At 41.8% G+C, this 22,650-nt stretch overlaps 1 protein-coding gene across 1 annotated transcript in view; it reads right to left on the bottom strand.

Moving 5' to 3' along the window:
* Positions 1-21,694, bottom strand: part of LOC115619142 (mothers against decapentaplegic homolog 2) — a 60,356-nt gene extending 38,662 nt beyond the window's left edge. The window contains exons 1-2 of the mRNA XM_030511193.1: positions 21,632-21,694; positions 16,371-16,663 (exon numbers count right to left, since the gene is read on the bottom strand). Coding sequence (XP_030367053.1) covers positions 16,371-16,606 — 236 coding nt within the window. The 5' untranslated portion in view covers positions 16,607-16,663; positions 21,632-21,694. The remainder of the gene's footprint in view (positions 1-16,370; positions 16,664-21,631) is intronic.
* Between the last annotated feature and the right edge of the window lie 956 nt (positions 21,695-22,650).

The following is a 22,650-nucleotide window of genomic DNA, read 5'->3' as shown; positions in this document are numbered from 1 at the left end:
TTTAAACAGTACCTTATGCGCACCAGAACTGTCACACACGTGCTTAGGCTGGTATCTGTGTATTACAGGTTGTTGTTACTATGAATTTATTACCAGTTTTTACTGACACACAGAATGAACAAAGCAATTATCCTACCACTATTTACAGCACTGGCAATGCTCCTTGCTCTAGGTACTTTATGTACTAAACAAAGTGCTTGCAACAAGTACAACATCAGATAAAAGCAGGCAGAACCACTTCAAAAATATTTACATATGAAGTACCAGAAACTCTATAAAGACGTTGTTACATATTGTCACAATGCATACATAACTGCAATTCCACTTTCTTCTTCAGTCTTGCAAAGTGGTACAGCTCTAAAGGAGCTAAAAGGCAGACTTCAGTTGACAGCCTCCTCTTCACTTGATGTAAATGACTACAAATAAAAACTGAAACACAAATAACATCATGCTAGTAACAGCCCCTATTACACGGGAATCATTATGGAATGGTCTTGGACATTTAACTTATTTGTGGAGTATTAGACCAAACCCCAAACATTTTTCCTAGATCTTTCATATCTTTCAGATTCTAAAGCTACTAACAAGTTTGCAAGTCACATTCAAGGTAATCTTCTCCATTTGTCTTTCTCCTTGCCATGGTTTAAGCCCAGCCGGTAACTCCTGCATCTTATAATCATGAACCTTTCTTCCACTGAACCTAATTTGTCTGCCCCTGATTTCTGAGGCTTTTATAGTGCTGGAGCTGTGACTGAAAAGCAATTTCAGTAAACTGTGATAGAACCCCATTTATCTGTTTTGAAGTGGGAGATTTATGCTCCATCCCTGGCAGTGTTCAAGGCCAGGTTGGACAGAGCCTTGGGTGACATGGTTTAGTGCGAGGTGTCCCTGCCCATGGCAGGGGGGTTGGAACTAGATGATCTTAAGGTCCTTTCTAACCCTAACTATTCTATGATTCTATGAAAATAAAAGTTCATTTTCAAATCTAGAATTATCATGCAAAGTCTTCCCTACAGATGTGAGCCAGATACTTGTTTTCATTCATGTTTTCACTCAAAGACTAGAGAAAAATTGCAACAACAACAGAAAAGACAGTCAGGTTTTCACTTGAACTAGAGAACTTAACACAGGCACACAAACACCTTTATACCAGCCTAACATTTACAGGACTTATTACCTTGAGTGATATTTTGTAAAGGGGGCAGAAAGGAGGTATAGAATTTGCTTCAAGAGCTACAACAAACTATCTAAAATGGAGTTAGAGCAGTAAGAAACAGCCACTAGATTTACAGAAACCCATTCTCTCATAACAAATGGGCAAATGCCAATGCTTTAATATTGCTCACCACTGCTTCTGTAAAATTTGCCTGAAAAAAGTTCAAGTCTGCAGGTTGAAAAGCTGTACCTTGCACACTAATTTTATTTTTTTTTTTAAATCTTGCTATGCAAGATCTTAGATCCAAGACTCCACACAGCAACATACTGAGAAGGAACACCACTATAACGATACAGGCTCTGGTTCATCACTGGTATAGCAAAATTGAAGTTGCACTTCTGCAAAGACAGAATCATGGAATTTTTAGGGTTGGAAAGGGGACCTCTGGAGATCTAGTCCAAACCTAGAGCAAATCACCTAGAGCAAGTTACACAGGAACATGCCCAGGCAGGTTTGGAATGTCTCCAGACTCAATGACCCCCCCCAGGCAGCCTGTTCCAGTGCTCTGCCACCCTCAGCATAAGGTAGTTCTTCTTGATGTTGAGGTGAAATTTGTTGTGCTTTAGTTTATGGCCACTGCTCCTTGCCCTGTCACTGGGCACCCCTGAAAAGAATCTGGCACCATCCTCCTGGCACCTGCCTTTGAGATATAAGTATTAACGAGATCCTGTCTTCTCTTCTCTAGACTAAACAGGCCCAGCTCCCGCAATCTCTCCTCATAAGAGAGATGCTCCAGACCCCTGATCATCTCTGTGACCCTCCGCTGGAACCTCTCCAGTAGCTCCTTGTCCCTCTTGTACTGAGGAGCCCAGAACTGGACACAGTACTCCAGATGTGGCCTCACCAGGGTTGAGTAGAATGGGAGGGTCACCTCCCTCAACCTGCTGGCCACACTCCTCCTCATGCACTCCAGGATACTACTGGCCTTCCTGGCTGCAAGGGCACACTGCCAGCTCATAGTCAACTTGTCATCCACCAATACTCCCAGGTCCTTGTCAGCTGAATTGCTCTCTAGTAGGTCAGCCCCCAACCTGTACTGGTACTTGGGGTTCTTCCTCCCCAGGTGCAGTACCCTACACTTGCCCTTCTTGAACCTCATTAGGTTTCTCTCTGCTTAGTTCTCCAGCCTGTCAAGGTCCTGCTGAATGGCAGCACAGCTTCAGGTGTATCAGCCACTCCCCCCAGCTTCATATCATCAACAAACTTGCTGAGGGTACACTCTAGCCCTTCATCCAGGTCATCGATAAACAAGGTGAATAAGACTGGACCCAGTATTGATCCCTGGGGAACGCCACTGACTACAGGCCTCCAACTGGATTCTACTCCGCTGCTCACAGCCTTCTGAACTCTTCAGCCAGGTTTTGATCCACCTCACTGTCCATTCACCTAACCCACATTTCCTAAGCTTACCTATGAGGATGTTATGGGAAACCGCGTCAAAAGCCATACTTAATCAAGGTAGGTAACATCCACTGCTCTCCCCTCTTCAACTTATCTTGCTATGTCATCATAGACGACTATTACATTGGTCAAGTGAGATTTACCCTTGGTGAATCCATGCTGACTACTCCTGATTACCTTCTTTTCCTCTGCATGCTTGGTGATGACCTCCAGAATGATCTATTCCATCACCTTTCCAGGGATGGAGGTGAGGCTGACTGGCCAGTAATTTCCTGGGTCCTCTTTCTTGCCCTTTTTGAAGATGGGAGCAACATTGGCCTTCCTCCAGTCATCAGGCACCTCTCCCATTTTCCATGATTTTTCAAAGATGATGGAGAGCAGCAGAGCAGCAACATCTGCCAGCTCCCTCAGCACCTGTAGGTGCATCCCATCAGAGCCCATGGATTTATGGGTGTTAAGTCCATCTAGCCTATCCCTAACCCAACCCTCTACCACCAGGGGGAAGTCTTCCTTTCTCTGGACTTCTTCTCTTCCAAGGTCTGTGACTCCTGAGAGCTGTCCTCAGCAGTAAAGACTGAGGCAAAGGCAGCATTCAGTAATTCCACCTTCTCTGTGTCTTCTGTTACCAGGACACCCATCTGATTCAGCAGCAGCCCCACATTTTCCCTTATCTTCCTTTTGCTGCTGATACACTTGTAGCAGCTCTTCTTGTTGTCCTTTGCCAGACTCAATTCTAAGTGGGCCTTGGCATTCCTTGTCACATCCCTGCATACCCTGATAATGCTCCTACAGTCCTCCCACTTTGTCCCTTTTTCCACATCCCATAAATTTATCTCTTACATATGGGATTTTCTGGGAGCTCCCTGCTCATCCATGCAAGTCTCCTGCCCCCTTTGCCAGTTTTCTTCATCATGGGGATACACTGGTCTTAGAGGAAGTGGTGTTTAAATATTGACCAGCTCTCTTGGACTCCCTTCTCTTCTAGAGCCCTATCCCATGGGATTCCTCTTAGTAGGTCTTTGAAGAGGCTGAAGTTAACTCTCTGGATTTTAGGGTTCTAGTCCTGCTTACTGTTATGCTTCCACCACACAGGATCCTGAGTTCCACCATCTCAAGATCGCTACAGCCAAGGCTGCCCCCAACCTTTACATCTTCAACCAGTCCCTCCTGGTTTGTTAGTACAAGGTCCAGCAACACACCTTTCCTCATCAGCTCCTCCATCATTTACATCAAAAAAAAAAAAAAAAAAAAAAGCTATCTTCAATGATCTGCAGGAACTTCCTGGACTGTCTCTGTTACACTCCATTAATCGTAGCTTTGAGAAAATGATCAATTAGTTGATGGATGATAGACGAAAGAACAGAATCCTTCTTCTCATACCAGTAATCATCTTCCTCATACAACTGAGGTTGAAGAACAGCTGGGAAGATGATACACCAAACCTTTGGTACTAACTCAGAGAGGGTCTTGAAGACAACAGTAATAGGAAAGACTGATTTGAAAGGCTTAGATGTAATATAAATGAAACAAAAAATCAGCAGTTTAAAAAGTTCATTGGCTCACATACAGTATTGTATTCAGCACAGGTGACAGTTTGTAAAAGATCTGCCTGATCATGGTTTCCTTAATTCTGGGTTTCAAATGAAAGCATGCATAGCTGCTTTTATATTCTGACTTGACAGTCCTTACCATATACTACAAAGGCAAAAATACAGATATAGGGTAGGCCTCTTCAAAGCACTTTATCCTCCTCCCTTCTCCCAAATCCTGACATGCTAACCCAGTGCTGTCAAACAAAATAAAGCAGCCAACAACAGTGTTACCTTTATTCTTCCCTTGATGCTAGGAGAGATGCTGGAAGGATAGCACCTCAATGTGCAAGAGCAATTTATCCTGGACGACATGGAAACCAAACAGAAATAATGTTTTTCTTTTTTGTCCATATGGTCTGTTCAGATGCAGATCCTATCAAGGAGTCTTTATTCTCTGTTCAAAGTCAGGTGGAGAGCAGCCTGCAAATTTGTAAGCTTCTAAATGGCGAGGTCAAGCAGCACAGAGATGGTGTTCAGGACTGCGAAATAAAAGGCATGCAGTACAGCTCGGCCTTGCTCAAGAGTCAGCAGGGAGCTGGCCACAAGTCTTATGCTCAGAGACTTAAGACAGGGAGCACGCAAAAGTAGCCTATGAAAATCATGAGCTAACAGCTTCGCTGGGAAACTTGCCCTACAATTCCCTACTCTCAACATAACACTGCAGCTTTCAGCAGCTGCAATTTGTATCTCGCAAACTTTGAAGCAGTCTTACTGGAGAGATGAAGAACCACAACAGATTTACTCCCCCAAGCACACATAAAAAAAAAAAAAAAAAAAAAGCAGCCATCAAAACCAGTGACTTCTATATGCCATGCATCTACTGAGGGTGACAAGCGTACAACAGTATTCACAATGGCAGCTCCCCAGAGACTAACCAGGTGGTAATGGGGCAAACCCCAACCAACCAAAGAAAATAAAAAAAAATAATAAAAAAAAAATATTATCATGTGGACCCACAAGCTCTGAGGATGTGGATGTTTGTATTTAAGATGGCATTAATGAAATGATAACTTGGAATTCCTACACTGCTTTCATTTGTTACACTTATATTCAATAAAGTTTGTCCAATTGCTGTATTATTTTGCAGTTTCTCACAGTATCTTTAGAAACATAAATACAACACTTCAATGAGGACAGAAGTTTGCAAGTTTGAAATTACCATAGCTGAAAGTACCATGTTCATTACATATCATCAACATTAGTTCACTCAGACAAGCTAGCTATATTTCATCTGAGAACACCATGCCAGAAAATGTCTTTGGACTTTCTGACAAAAGCTTTCCAGAAAACACAAGACCACCACCTCCTGAAAGAAATAAAGGATCAAAGCTCTATTATCAGAATAAAGGAAGTATAACCAGAAACACACACTCCAAAAACATCCATTTAGGAAAAGAATCAGAGTTCCCTGTGGCTACTGAGATGTTGCACCACATCATGTAGCAGGCAGCTATGAATCAATTATGTTCAGCAACTCAGTCTAGCTGAGAAATCACCATGTCCTCCACACTCATTATACCATGCCTATGAAAACAGCTGATTAAGCAATTCCTTTCTGATGTTTAAATTGCCACTGAAATGCTCCAACTAGATACACAGATGATTAGCAGTCTTCCAGATCAGGAGCAATACTTTTCTTTTACTTACAAGTTACATAAGGAATGAAGAACCTAACAGATTCATCTCAATTTTGATCATACCACGTGGTTCCCTTTTTTTCTGTTTTGTATTAGTAAGCAATACCATGCAGTGGGTTAAGATGACATTCCAATGCAGTTTCACAGATTAATACTCTGTATCATCCTTAACAGACCTCAACAGAATCACAAGTATCAAAGGACAAAGTATCTTTATAGGAAGACATATCCATCACAATACTGGCTGATCTATCCACAACAAATTGGTTTGTTAAAAGCAGATAGCAATCTCATAGAAGATCATACTTTCAAAAGAGATCTTGGCATACACATCTCAGGACAATCACCAGACCTTTATCTCAAGTTCTCTAACCACTATTAGTCATAGTAGGTGCAGTGAAAGCTCTTCCCACAAGCTAACAAGTACAGCTACCAAGGTCTAAGTCAAATAATTTTTCTCAAGCAGTCTGTCATCCTCCAAGTGGGCAAGTGGCTGATGCTATGGCATGAGTGGACTGTTTTGCAACTGATAGTCAGCTGAAAAAAGCATGTGACATTTTGATTAACCATCTCAAACTACTAGGTATTTGGGGTAGTGAGGGGGAAAGATTAACTCTGCAAGACATTTATCTTGTCCATGTTACTTGAAAAATATGCTTACTTGGCAAAAAGATTACTCTCAGAACAACAGTTACAGGATCTTTTAACACCTCATTTCAAACTGAAGCTTCCTCTGGACAGCTTCTCCTATGAATTATACATCTGTCTCAAGAATCCCAATAAGACAGGTGAACACAGGATATATAAAGTGCTCAATGCAGGGAAGCCTCTACACCCAGAATGACCCCTGTTGCAGCCCAAGCCATGCAAACCCAGCAGAAAATCAGCAAAACAGACAATACATTGAACTTGATCCATATCCCAAATAAGAGACTATCTCTAAAGATAAGGGATATGAAAATTCAAACATCAACTGTTATACAACTAAGGCACAAGATGTTTCCTACATTTCAAATGAAGTTGGAGAAGAGAAAGGTACTTGTGCCATGCCCGTTATAACACTGCTAAATAAGTAAATACAAAAATTGAGTCAGTGTCATTACCGTAACTCACAATGTCCATATTTTATGAGAAATAAAGAAAATTCACAACTAGCAAGGAAGCCATAAAAAGGCTTGAAGAGTTTCATTGTTCAGATATAGGAAAGTGGAGAGAGAAAGCTCTTATTCAGGCCCAGAAAAGAATACAGTACCCCATATTAGATACTATTGACAGAAAAAAAAAATAAAAATAGAATAAAATAAAAAATATATTCTATTTCCTGAGCTGCACTGTCTAGAGCGAGACAGAAAGGACATGTTAAGATCATAGACAAGTCCTGAATCTTCAGCATCTTGCTCATAATCCACACCCGCAAGCATTCTTGCCTTACATGCAATTGCTTAACAGTTAAAGCACTTTCCCAGGACATCCAACAGCTTCTTCACTCCACCTAACAGGAGTCAACCCTAATCTACCACCATCTGCCCTCTGCTGAGGTGGCAGTTGCCCTTCTCTCTCTGTCCTATCACAGCCAAGAAGACGAGTTTCAAAAGCTTAAGGAACATTAGCATTCAAATAAAGAGTTCTGTGGCTTCTCACTGCAAGGCAAGCTGCTTAAATCCTTCTTGGAACATCTTTATTGGTCAAAATGTTGAAGGGTTCCCACGTAACGAACAAGCATACTGACACTGGGTTCCAGTAAAAATGTCTTCCTATCATGGAACAGACTATTCCAGCATTTTTAAAATAGCTGCAACAGGCACAATCACTTTAGTGGGCCTTCTGTTCTCCTATTCATTTAATTGAGATATATAGAGGACAGCAAAACATTGATTTTTTTTTTTTTTTTGGTTACTAACTGTGCTTAGACAAGGCATTGGTCTGCAAGATAGGTACATGGGACAAACAGAACATTAGACAATGAAAATTTAAATACAAAAGGAACTAAGAAGGTATTACCAGCTTTGTGGAATTCATCAGAATGGACACACTTAAATTCTTTCCCTGGTGTGGCTGTTAAGTTTATATTCAAGTTCCCCTCACTATAAACAGAAGGGAAGATTTATTACAGAGATACAGTAAAGAACTCTCGATAAGTTTTGGCGATCAGAGGCTGCACTACTGTAGGCTTACACAAACATAGCAAGGTTCATAAGGCACTCTTGGAAAAATTTAGTTGAAGTTCATGAAATTAACATTTGAGTTATTAAAGAGAAAAGACTTTCTCAAACAAGCACTCAAGAGTCAAACACCATTTCAAACATCACTCTCCATGCCACAAAACTGCAACATTCCACATCAGTTGACATCAGCCTTTCTTTTTATTCAAAATTTCAGAACTACAGCATGAATTAAAATTATTTTAAACATCAACAGAGGAACTTGAAGCCTCCCTCAGAACTAAGAGGAAGTGAGGACCAGTTCTGGGATGTAACTCACCAATTCAACTAAGTTTGAAATTCTGTATTTAAGCAAAACTCAGTTTGCTTCTTTTGCATCAGGCTTTTCTCTAGCCAGTACCTAAAAAGATAACCCAAGCATCTGAAGAAATGTTCAGTTTACCTACAATTATGGGCAAAAACTCTGAAAACTTTCAATTCTTGACTTACTGAAATGTGTCTTCACATTTTGGAATACAAACACAATTTGGGGCATTTTTTCTGAACAAACACTGAAGTCAGATTACTGTGCAGTACTTGTTCAAGGGGATTTCCCTAATCTCATTGCTCTTTTGCAAATATTGAAGCACATGCAGCAAGATATGAACTCATTCCAGCTCCCAATTGTTCTCTTGTATGCTGCCAGTCTGCTTCAAACAATGGAGCATGACAAAAGCCAACAAAAGCTGTTCAGTGATGAGACTATGGCATTGTATACTGTAAATTTTAGAAATTTTACACCAATCAGCACTGCAACCAAGTCAAAGTGAACAGAAACAAGTAGTAAACAAGACATGGGAGATTACTTTTATTAATTTAGATAGGATTAAATAAGCAGGGAACCCATTAACTAGCTATTTGTGTTCAAAGCTGCAGTAGTAAACTGCAGTGTATTGGTTTATCCTATAAATTCTTCCTAGATTAGCAGCCTGAGCTACACAATTGGGAAGTTTTTCCTGTAAAATTGCTCTGGTTGTCAGAAAAACATGCACATTAGTAAAAACAGCTCTCAGGTGTTTTATTACAGTACCAAGAAAACCAAATTGGATGACTTCTTTTATAGAAGAGGGGAATAATAAGGAGAGGAAGCTTCGCCACACTGAATAACTGGTCTGATATAAAGATGCTAATTACCACAGTAAGCCAGAAAATAGTTTAGCATTGACTTAGGTTGACTAAAGCCTAGATTCCTTTATTGGAGGAAAAATGAGTACTATGAGATAACTTGGGGCTCAATATTGACAATACAGCACAGTCAACATTTTTGAGTGACCAACATGTCATCTTAATGGTAGCATGAAGTGTCAGGTACAGGTATTCTTCCTAGTTACAGCTTTGTACTGGGATCCACCAAGCAGTTTAAGTCACTAAAGTGACTTAATAGCAAGTAGCTATTTTTCATTTGCTTGAATTCAACAGCCCCAGCATCAGCTGTTAACCTAACAACGGCATATAAAAATCAATCAAGCTTTAACACTTTAACTCTTCCTGCTTCTTACCATTAAGGCAATCCTAATGAGGAGCAACAGTACCATGAAGATAAAGAACTTTCACAAATTCCAACAACTCATTACCCCCAAATTTGCTTTTCACATCACTGATACTCCAATAGGAACAATGCCTTAAACTTATACTCCCATACCAAATAATACAGCTTATACCAGCAAGGTGAAGAGGTGGCATTATCACACACCTTACAAGAAATTCATCTCAATTTATAGACTGAAAAATGATAGCAAATTAAAAACTCATATGGTTACCTGGGAAAAAGCAGGAGAGCCAAAGCCAGAATCCACATCCCCTGAGCCTTTACCCAGTACTCCACTTCGTATACAATATAGTCCCCCAAATTCAACATTTTTTTTCCTCCTGACTCAAGAGGCAAGCTCCTTTGAACTATGCAGCATTTTGCTATTGACTAAGTATCCTGTGCATTTATGTTTTTGCATGTTAAATGTAGAGACAACAATCAAGTCCCACAATAATTACGGGACTGAGAAGAGCAAGGGCAATTTGATCCTCCCGCTACACCTTTCCAGCAAACACATCTAAACTCTTCACAGCACCAGCTATCACAAAGAGGATCAGGGAATTTCAAAACTAATCTTGGCCAATACTCCCCAAAATCTCAGCCATCTTTTGCCATACTTTCAGGAAAGATCTCTCTGCCTTTGTTCTAAAGTGGTATTTTTATTGAAATTCAAACAAGAGAAAAGCAGAGAGGGCTCTGCTTTATCCTCAGTAATCCTGTCATGAAAAAAAGGAGTCATCCTAGCAACAATTTACAAGTACACTCTTCCTGTAATCTCAGCAGTAAAAATGGTGCTTTGATGTACTCTGATGTACTGTCTTAAATATCTATACTTATTTTAGAAAGCTTAATATGTTCCACTATAGTCTTCAAACAATCCCAGGCACAGCTACAGACTGGGCGGAGAAGTGATTCAGGGCAGCCCTGCAGAAAAGGACTTGGGGGTGTTGGTTGATGAGAAGCTTAACATGAGCCGGCAGCGCGCGCTTGCAGCCCAGAAAGCCAACCATATCCTGGGCTGCATCAAAAGAAGCGTGACCAGCAGGTCGAAGGAGGTGATCCTGCCCCTCTACTCTGCTCTTGTGAGACCTCACTTGGAGTACTGTGTACAGTTCTGGTGTCCTCAACATAAAGAGGACATGGAGCTGTTGGAGCAAGTCCAGAGGAGGGCCACCAGGATGATGAGGGGGCTGGAGCACCTCCCATATGAAGACAGGCTGAGAAAGTTGGGGCTGTTCAGCCTGGAGAAGAGAAGGCTGCATGGAGACCTCATAGCAGCCTTCCAGTATCTGAAGGGGGCCTACAAGGATGCTGGGAAGGGACTGTAGTGATAGGACAAAGGGTAATGGCTTCAAACTTAAAGAAGGGAAGTTTAGGTTAGATATAAGGAAGAAGGTGAGGCACTGGAATGGGTTGCCCAAGGAAGCTGTGAATGTTCCATCCCTGGCAGTGTTCAAGGCCAGGTTGGACAGAGCCTTGGGTGACATGGTTTAGTGTGTGGTGCCCCTGCCTGTGGCAGGGGGGTTGGAACTAGATGATCTTAAGGTCCTTTCTAACCCTAACTATTCTATGATTCTACAATTTATAGAACCAATTTACATCTAAGTGAATGCATCCAGACTGAAACATGGTATATAGTTTGAGGACATGCTTTATAGGTAACCATAGCTCACAAGTTGAGAACTGCTAAGAATCAATTTCCATCTCCAACTTCAATAGTGAATTATCCCAGCTCTGCTACAAACTAACAGTTCTAAGTTCTGTTTCCAGGAAAACAGACTTCACCTCTGTCTGGATCACAATGCTATTTTAGGATTTACTGTGCCAACCCAACTGCCTGCTGTTGTCCTCTTGGCTAACTCATTCATAGCTTAGCAGCAGATGTTGGGAACTCTCCTAAAACAGTTTCCAGAGGGAACCACCAAACCCAAAAAAACCCCCACAACCCAAAAACTTAACAGCCTTCAGAAGCAGTCAATATGTACATTTTTACTTTAAGGAAAAAAAAAAAAGTTAAAAAAGTATTCTGAACGCAACACTTAAATACCACCACCACACTATTTCCCCAGGAGAATCAGGGTGTGATTGGTTCCACAATAGCAGTTTAAAAATTTACCAACCTTCACTACCAAAGTGGAAGATACACAACAGGTATGGTTTTAAAATATCACTACTTCATCCTAACAAGCTCAAGCACTAGTATTAGTGAACTTAGTAAGTAGCTCCTAATTTCAATACCAACCAACCACTTTGCTTGCAGCTGTCTGCTTTGCATTCCCAACCTTCCTCACAAGCTTCCATATTCCCCAAACCATCAACCCATTGCAGAGTTTCTTTTTTGCCTCTGGATGGTACAAAATTTTAGAATTTATCTCATTTGAAGCAGAAGCAAGGTGCTCTTGAAGTCTAATTGTTGACTGTAAATTCCACAGGTCAGCTACATTCTTAAAAAAAAAAAAAAACACCAAACAAAAAACCCCCAAAAAAACCACCAAAAAAACAAAAAAACAACAACACACCAAGAAAACACACAAACAAAAACACACACAAAAAAAAACCCCACCAAAAAACAACACACAAACCAAACAATCAACCCACAACATCAGGATTTGAGCCCCTCTCACTACCTCTCTCACTTAAGTCAGAATTAGGAGGCTGCAGAAAAAGCAAAAACAACCTTCTGAAAACCAGGGAACATAGCACAGAGATGCTATCCCTCATGTTAAGCAAGAGGGACAGAGAGCACATTTTCTACATACACATTGAACTGTTAAGCAAGAAAAACAAAATTTTTTCAGAGAAAACCTTCTAAAACTCTAATGGCACAGCAGGCTGGGAAGCAAAGGTTTGCAGGAGTATTTGCCTGCTCTCTGTGCCAAAAGCAGCTGCTGCATTTTGCCTAAGACTCTAAAGCACTTGCATGATACTAGCACCACAGCAAAGCATCTCTGAATTGGGATTTAAGGAAGTCAGTCTTAAAACCTTATTCCAGCCAATAATCTGCCAGATCACTGTTCATCAACATTCAACATCGCTTTGCTTTTGTACTGTTGTTTCCTCCAATATAAAGCAGTAATAAAATTTATCTCCTCCGCAAAAACTCAGGACCTCTCTATTAAAGCTAGGATTCAAGTGTTAAGCATTGTTCCAGATACAGTATCAAAAGCAAGTCTATGTAGTAACTAACTACTACAATTAATGTCAATGAAATATTTATCTGTTCAAGAAGAAAGCTTGTGAAGTTATTTGATACTGTATCAAACCCTTCCACAGCACTGAGACGAGCACACCAACGTCTGGAAAACGAAAACAGATGTATACTATCATAGATGCATCTTTTTGCTGCCCCCTTCCTCCCAACTAGAAATAGCTTTTGTCAGGGCACACAGGAAAGCTATATTCACTATGCAAAGCTAAACCAAATGAAAGCTAGAGATGCTGAGACTGATGGGAGGAACCTCTCTCTTCTTTATCCTCACGCATATACTGGAAGAAAAAAAGAGCACTGATACATCGAGTGATTCCCTGTGTCTCAGTTCAGCAATACATCGTGCAGACCATGTCAGCAGAAGAACAGGGAAACTGCCAGCAAGATGATGAGGTACAGCAGTACTCTATGGGTTCAACAACAGGTAAGCAAAAGCACAGCACAAGATGGAATCTTCTGGCAAAGAGTGAATGGGTTACAACATGCAACAAACGAGGACTACAGCTATACATGGGGGGTACTCCATACAGGCACGTCATCTCCATGACTACACATACTTCATATAAGATAAAGCCCTAATACAGCTGTCACATTACCCAAATGTTGGCACAGAAGTAGAATTCAATGCGAGATATGGATGTACCCAGTTACAGCTCAGTAATGACACAGTCAGTTCTACATTAGTTTTCAGATATCACAGAATAGTTTTGGTTGGAAGGGACACCTTCCACTAGACCAAATTGCTCTAAGCCCTCACCACCCTCATAGTAAAGAGCTTCTTCCTAATACCTAATCTAAATCTCCCCTCTGTCAGTTTAAAGCCATTCCCCCTTGTCCTGTCCCTACAGGCCCTTGTAAAAAGTCCCTCTCCAGCTTTCTTGTTGGCCCCTTTAGGTGCTGGGAGCTGATCTAAGGTCTCCCTTGACCCTTCTCCAGGCTAAACAAGCCCAACTCTCTCAGCCTCTCTTCACAGAGATCCTCCAGCTCTCCAGAGCATACGTATGCTCTAGAGGAACATAAGACACCATAAAGGAGTCCAAGCTCAATGCTTCCCCTAGTTTTTGGTGGGGGTTTTGCTACAACAACCCAGGTCAATGTTATCACAAACCTGCCCCAACTAAACACCATTATTAGTTGTACCTTATCAGGCATTTTACAAAAGCAACACAAAGCTAAACAAAACACTGCCCAAGCAGAACAACATTTGGAAAGTCAGCCCAGCTGTCACATCAGACCTGCATCTCAGCACCTCAAGCTTCCTGCCAACTAGGAAGAAAAAAAAAAGTTTCAAATTCAGCATTTTATTATTTATCCCTGCTGATCTGCACATCTTTAAGACATTCATTAAAGCAGGTCTCAAGCAGCGGTTTCATTATCTTACTAAATCCAAGTACAACAATCTCCAGAAGTCATTACAGTACTGAGTTGATATTTGTTCTTTCTTGGGAACCCAGACTACTGCTGTCAAAGTGAAATAATATCAACAGTCCAAGAGCCAACTACAAAACTCAGGAATTCTGTATAGTGCTGCTGACAACCCTGATATCATCTCACCCCTTAATACCAAAGCCATTTCTTAGTTAAAATTAAACCAACATCACTTGAAGAACTAACTACCGGCTTACTCCTAAGGCAATCAAGAAAGGAAAACCTAGATCCAGTCCTTTTTACAGCTGACTGGAGAATAGATGAGAACATCACAGCCCAGCAAGAACTGCTGGTCACAACACGGAAGCTATACAGAGTATAACAGAGCATTGCATTCCATTTTAAAGATTTACTATATCTAACACAAAAGGTCATGGCGAGCAGGATGACATACTCAAAGTAGACTAGAAAACCAATGACATTAGCATACTGTTTCTATCTTCTAACATCATCTTCAAAATTAGACAACTATTATTCTGAAGCAACGGTATTTACTGCCCCAGTACTCCTACAATAGAGCTCTATAAAGTCTCTTTAAGAGCTCGAAAAGAGCTCTAAAAGTTAAATACAGTTATATCAAGTGAATCTCCACATGACATATTTAGCTTCTGTCATATGAAGTGCCTTCCAATTAGGCATTTTGCCTTTGTCACAATAAAGATTTGCTAAATACAGAGAGTCATCTCATGTCAAGAAACATATATCCCTACAGGTTGCAATCTTAAGTCCACTGATATACACTAAGACAAGAAAGCTCCAATATTTTATTTCTGATCATTTTCCAGCTGGCAAAGGAAGAAAGCAGAAGGGAAACCCAGTGAATTTTGGAACTGCTCTAGGAAAGAAAATACAAGCAGAGGGCAGTATTAGAAGCAAAAGGTGAATAAAAAAAGGGAAAAAACAGAATTAGTCATTAATTCACAGCATACTCATGATGTTCCCAGAAAGCTGTGTCAAATCTAAGAGAGCACTAAAACCATTATCAGATAACAGCTATAACACATTTAATATAGAAATCATTACCAACACCAGTCAAATCTAGTTTGCACTATGATTGATACAAAGTTTAAAAGTAGCTGGGATGAATGTGCCAATACAGAAATTAAGGTCATAAACCAGATGCAGTTTCTCCCCCCTAGAAATTATTTTAAGGGTCAAGGGGCCCGAATATTCCTGTGCCACCAGATCCTCCTCTTCATATAAAAGCACACCTGTGATTTGATACTTATGTTGCACATAATGAACTTACACAGGCACCTTAGTGGGATTTATGAAGACAAATTGAGAGCAGACTGCATTATGATGAGATTATTACTGATTATAATAATAATAATAATAATAATGCAGACTGCATTATTAATGAGAAACTTAACATGAGCTGGCAGTGTGTGCTTGCAGCCCAGAAAGCCAACCATATCCTGGGCTGCATCAAAAGAAGTGTGACCAGCAGGTCAAAGGAGGTGATCCTGCCCCGCTACTCTGCTCTTGCGAGACCTCACTTGGAGTACTGCATACAGTTCTGGTGTCCTCAACATAAAAAGGACATGGAGCTGTTGGAGCGAGTCCAGAGGAGGGCCACCAGGATGATGAGGGGGCTGGAGCACCTCCCGTATGAAGACAGGCTGAGAGAGTTGGGGCTGTTCAGCCTGGAGAAGAGAAGGCTGCATGGAGACCTCATAGCAGCCTTCCAGTATCTGAAGGGGGCCTGTAAGGATGCTAGGGAAGGACTCTTCATTAGGGACTGTAGTGGTAGGACAAGGGGTAACGGGTTCAAACTTAAACAGGGGAAGTTTAGGTTAGATATAAGGAAGAAGTTCTTTACTGTGAGGGTAGTGAGGCACTGGAATGGGTTGCCCAAGGAAGTTGTGAATATTCCATCCCTGGCAGTGTTCAAGGCCAGGTTGGACAGAGTCTTGGGCAACATGGTTTAGTGTGAGGTGTCCCTGCTCATGGCAGGGGGGTTGGAACTAGATGATCTTAAGGTCCTTTCCAACCCTAACTATTCTATAAAACCAAAATAGGTTTTAAGGAATTTTTAAGGAATCAAAAGCATGCAGCTGATTTTTTTTTTTAGTCATTTGTTCACAGGATAGCCTAAACATCCATTTAGTAATTTCTGAAGTGGTTATAACCATTTCAAATACAACAGTACTTACCTTGGTATTGTCACACATTTTGTATTGCAATTCTGAGTGGTAATTGCCTTCTCAAGCTCATCCAGCTGTCCTGTTTTCTTTAATTTCTTGACCAAGCTTTTCACTGCTTTTTCACACCACTTTTCCTCTTGACCATTCTGCTCACCACCACCAGCCCCTCCAGAGCCACCAGCAGTTTTTTTCCACCCCAGAAGTCTTTTCACAACTGGTGGAGTGAATGGCAATATGGATGACATGGCTTTTACCAGACAGAACTCTCAGCAAGAAATAAATTGGAGATTCCTGTCTGATCCCTAAAAACACAAACCAAAACAAACACGTTAGCACTAAGGTTTCACATGAAACAAATACCTTGCTTAGGACCTTTCATTACCAAATGCCATAGGACACTGCATCCAAAAAAGAGTCAGATAATAGTTCATAGGTAGCCTGCATCATGGTTAGGTACCTCATCGATAAAGTTCAAATGCAAGTTTCCTGCAGACTCTTGAACAGTCAGTGCAGACTAAGGTTATTGTTGGATTAGACATGTAATTTTTCCTCAAGCCCTTCCTGGCTAAAGTCAATTCCAGAAAATACAGAAGTTAACTAGAGTCTAGCTTCGCACCTAGGCTGGCTGGTTTCAGTCACTTATTGAAATTTTCCACATGTGATTGACAAATTGCATACACATATATATGCATGTTCTGCCCATCTCCAAATTAATTTCACAAGCAAAATTGTGTTTGGAATATCATTTAGTCATTACAGCTTGACGAAAGTCTTCCAACAGCCAGCCATTTCACAAGCCTTTTCTCATTTTACTCGTCATGTTTTCAATAACCACCAATTTTTGTTCCACAGGGGACACATTTGAAATTCACTCAAACTTGGTAATAAGCTTATTCCCATCTTTCAATCTAGAGTTCAGTAGCCTACAGATAATGAATCTTCTCAACTTGCAGTACTTAAAATCATCAAGTCTTTCAAAATTCATTAAAGGATATTTAAAATCTTAGTTTGCATGCACCCAAGCAGTAAAACTGTCTGCTTTCAATTTTGCTAACCTTTCATTCAGTATCAACTACCCGATCAGGATGTTTATGTAAAATGAAAGATTAGAAGGGATGCTGAAACTTGGGCTATGTTTAGCATTCACTGCAATTTGCACTTCAAATTGGTTTAAAAAGAGATGATAGCCATTTAGAAAAAAATGCATCTTAGGTTTTTTTGCAGCTTCTATTAGACTAGTTTTAGGTATTAAAACATAAATCCCAAATCAACCATTATTTCAGGCAGACAACTATTAGAAATTGCTCAAGAACATAATAGTTCCATGGATAGAAGCATGGCACTTAAGTCAAAACCAACCTTATTTCCAAGCAGCAAATGGGTATTTGAACTCCAGAAAGTTACCTTATTTCCAAGCTGCTTAAGTTAGTTCCGTCACCTGAAAATACCTTGGTTTAGCTAAGAACCAACAAGTCAACAAACACTACATTATATTTGGCAGATAACTTTAAATCATAACTTTTCAACTTCCACAGAATAGAATGTTCAATAGGAATGACATTTCAGTTTCAACTAAATTATACCTCCCATAAAGCAGCTTCTGAGAGCACCTAAAAAAACAACTGAAGAATTGTAGTTGGGGTGTACATGTCAAAGAGACAGAGGTTCCAATTAACAGGGACTCAAGAAAAGTTACATTCAAAATAATCTATCCTAAATCAGAGAATCATAGAATGGTTTGGGTTGGAAGAAACCTTTAAAAATCACCTAGTTCCAACCCCCTGCCATGGGCAGGGACACCTTCCACTAGGCCGGGTTGCTCAAAGCCCCATCCAACCTGACTTTCAACACTTACAGTGACAGGGCATCCACTTCTCTAGGCAGCCTGTTCCAGTGCCTCACCACCCTCATAATAAAAAAAATTTCTTCCTTACATCCAATCTAAATCTACTCTCTTTCAAATTAAAAACTGTTGCTCCCTGTCCTGTCAGTAGAGGCCTTGGTAAAAAGTCAAAACATTCATTTTCACACAAGACTATAATACAACAAACTTTTATTCTTTCAATAATGTTACAGAACTGTCCCCAATATTTCAGACTGACAGTTTTCCAGATCACAAAAGCATTGCACTGGAGCCCCAGCTGCAGCAAACACCAAAAAAATAAATTCAATACCCAACATTTTCAAATTAAGCACCGACTAGGACACTCAGGGTACAATTTCAAAGGAAGCCAAGCCAATGCAACAGTTTCCCCCCCAACAGAAAGCCCAGGTGTCCTTCCTTTCTTTCCTGTGGGCACCACCACCACCTCAGCACCTTTCCACAAAGGCTCAGCTAGATAACAAAGTAAAAATAACAAGAGCAAGTCTCTCCCCCCCCCCCCCCCCCCATTGGTTCTCTTTCAGGTTAACAAATTGCAGCAGCTCACACATGGTACTGTAAGTTACTTGAGCTGATGTCAGGAAGAAAATTAACTCTATCCCAGCCAAAATCAGGACAGTGAGTTACAAGAGTGCAGATAGAGGACTCCAACCCCAACCTTCAACAGTGGTGTTTGTTAGCGTTGACTGCATCACTGGAAATGCAACCTAGGCACATGCTTTAATTTCAATCATTTACTTTGGTGGCAAAGCCAAATGAAGCTCCCTTTTCCACATGTTCTGCACTGTTTGCAGGCCTGGGAGCAAAACCCATAGTACACTGAGTAGCTCAAGGGATCAAACAGGAGGCTTACGTGGCCTCTGCTGTTTTAAGGTTTCCAAAAGAGGGAATGGCAGTCACTCTGAGCTTTAGAAAAAGACTTCAACTTTTGAGCAAGGCCAACATTAGACGCTTCAGGAGCGCACTCAAGAAATTAAAAGACAAAAAAAACCACAAAAAAAAAGACCAAACCAAACAAGAAAGCCTCTTTTGCTTCAAAGATCACATTTTAAACACTAGAAGATGATGCTATAATATCTGAACATTAAATTCAATGCTGACAGATGTAGGCAACCAAGTACTACTATCATTGCTTATCCACACACCAATTCTCCCCTTTATGGAGCCCACTGACACACAACACACATTATTTCCTGTTCTTTAGCTTCACAGTTGACACCTTTCAATGCCCCATAATGCTCCTTTGATTGTCAGCCTTATAAAACACACACTTCAGTAGGGTCCAATTTACCATTTCAGTGAATTGCTTATTCTTCCAGGCCTGCTAAACATTCTCAATGCTTTTATTGAAATTTTCAGCTTTACAATACTCCTTGTGATAAGGTATCCAATTCTGCAGTATTCTCTCCCTTAAGATATAACCCTGATCTATATAAAGTTTTCTGTATTCTCTGATGCCTTTTTTTTTTTTTAAAGCCAAGAGGCTTAAACTAACCTCTTCCTTCTAGCTATTGTTTTGCCACATCAGGGATTTACCAGAAGTATCAATAAGAATTTCACCATGTTATTCTAGTAGCAGCCCCATATCTTTTAAAGGGCAATCAGAGAGATTGCAACACAAATAGGACAGGAATTCATTCAGCTTAATACTTCAGCTGATTGTGATGAGTACTCACAATTGCAGTCAGCAAATCCACCTGTACCTGCAAAGCAGCGAACTTCTTCCACTTAGTATTATGAACCTTGCAGCATTGCTTCTTAAAACAAAAAGACCTTTACAGCCCCACAAAAGCAGTGAATAAGCACTCCAAAGCACAGCAGTTTAAGCCCTTCTCACCTCATTTGCTTTGACTAAATTTTCTATGTATAGCAGGCAAATATTGGTTTCATTGTTTTAGAAAATAAATATTCCTGGGCTAAATTTGACAGGAATATCCACAGAACTGATTATCAAGTATCTAGGTGCCTGTTTCAGTTTCTATCCATACAGCTTAGCAGCTTCTCCGTTTTGTTAAACCACAAATAATTGCATTTAACAATTAGTTAATGCAAATTAACTTTCAATACAGGCCTAATGTAATGTTCTTCAAACAGGCCAGCCCCACAGCCCCTTGATAAGGGAAGTTCACTGCACCAGAGCTGCTTAAATTAAGCTCCTATTACTCCGGTGTAATTAAATCTAGCTTGAGCCCCAGACTAAACTGACAGGAACCAGGAACTGCTCTCTCATAGTCATAGTCTCTTCTTGGTCTTACTTCACATTATGGCTGTCAAACACACAATCGTAATAAAACATCATCTGGAATGAAGCCTTACTGTTTGTAACACAGATTCTCTGATGAAAGCAGAGAGCAATGTTTAGGAAGGTTTTCCGAGTAGCCAATTTCTTCTAGCCCAGGGAATACTGAATACAGGGCTGCCTGTACTCTCCATTCTAGTACAAAAAACTAATCCCATCACATGACCTGCAGCAATTCTGTTTAACAAATCAACAATCACATTTTTTCTCTTCCCCTCCACACAAAAAATTACAAATAGGAACTTTACAACTCTGCAGTAACAACAAACACTTGCATTTATCACATCAGAGCTTCTCCCATGTACTTATCTAGACAGATGAAACACAACGTTTGTTTACATCTTGCAATACATACATAGGTATGGCATTCAAACTAGTGCCATGAAGAAAACCACTAATCTCAATTCGCATGTACATCTCATACAGGCAGCATTTATTTCACATCCATAGCTCTGGACTAGGAGGGGAATAGACAAAAAGAGTACTGGCTGAACCAACGCCTTGCAATCCTAAACACTTAACTCTTACTAAACACTTAACTTTCTCCACCACCCCAGCACAAAGTTTCACACACCTAGTCTTGCAAAAAACAAAAAAAAAAAACCACAAAACGTTTTTTTTTTTGTTTTTTTCCCCCACACACCCCCGCCCCCCACCCGGGGGGTACAAGCCGGCCATTGCCACCCCTTACCGCCCCGCGTCGGTCGCTATTCAGGCGTGTGGACGACGGGGAAGTAACGCTCCACCCCACCGGCCGACAAAAGCCACCCCTCGCGGGCATTTCCTCCCGCCGAGACGCCCCTCAGCCCCGAACCGCTGCCAGGGCCCACCGTGGCCGCCCGCCGCCCTCAGCGCCGGCCGCATGCCACCACAATAAAGGGGAGAGAAGGGCGCAGGGAGCCCGCCCGCCCCCCCCCCATCCCCATCCCCCGCCAGGATCGAACCGACCTAGGCCAGGCCCAGCCAAGCCGAACCAAACCCGGCCCGGCTGCCCCGGACCATACCCAGCCGACAGGGCTCCCCTTCCCGAGGGGCGACCGCCCGGCATACCCCTCTAACAACAAGGCCAAGACACCTACCCAAACCAACCTTTTTCTCAGTAAGCTGCGCAGCCACCCTCCCCACCTCAGTGCTGCCTTCCCCTGCGCGACCGCCCACCCCCATTGGCTCCTACCGTGTCCCGCCCCCAGCGGTGGGCGGGGAGGAGGAGCATTGGTTCCTCTGCCCGTCACTTGACAAACAGCGGGCGAGGATTGGGCAACGGGCGCCGAGGCCCGGGCCGAGACGCCGATTGGTGGATTGAGGCGCCAATCGACTGCCCGCGGTGGAAAAAAAATAAGGAAAGAGAAATTAAAAAAAAAAAAAGACACAAGGTGAAGGGAAATGGAGTCCGATCGGTGGTACTGCGTGCCTTACGCGCCCACTAGGGGCGGTTAATCGGGAAAGGAGACGCGGTAGCGGAGGCTTGAGTGACCCACAGGCTCTCAGCCGCACTGGCAGAGCGCGTGCGCAACGCTCCTGGATCCCGTAACCTTCCGCGCTGGGCGCGGTTGGGAGTTGAGAAAATGTAGTGTGTGTTTTATCCGTTAGAAATTACCTCAGGGATTGTGGTGGGCCTTGCACGGGGGCATTTCTGTGCTTCTTACCCTCGAGCGGCCAACAAAGTCGTGAGTAAATGGAAGTTTAAATGCTCCTTGGACAAGGGAGGGCAAAACCTCTTCCCTCAAAGGTGCGGGGGAGTAGCCATGGTGGCCCCTCAGCAAGGCACGACTCCTCTCCATTCCCCTAGCTATGGTGAGGGCGGCACAACCCTCCTCCCCAGCCCCCCGAAAACAGATTTAAACTACTCGAGGCTTTATTTCTTGTGATGGCACAACAGTTCCAGGCTTAGAACTGGCCCTGCAGAGCTGCTGCGAGCCTGATAGTCCCTGAAGTGTGACACTGAGGTAAGGCTGTCCTGAAGTCTCCCGGCCTCCCTCTACCTCGGAGCCGCTGGCATCGCCGCGTGGCATGGGGGCTGCCCCCTCGTATTCAATGGTTCTTAAGATAGTTGTTTTCTCCTCATGTTGTTTTGATTTTTATTTTTTTTTTTAGCAGTTGCCTTCAGT

The sequence above is a fragment of the Strigops habroptila genome, chromosome W (genome assembly GCF_004027225.2).
Source record: "Strigops habroptila isolate Jane chromosome W, bStrHab1.2.pri, whole genome shotgun sequence".
NCBI lineage: Eukaryota > Metazoa > Chordata > Aves > Psittaciformes > Psittacidae > Strigops > Strigops habroptila.
This window is presented reverse-complemented; position numbering and strand designations above follow the sequence as displayed.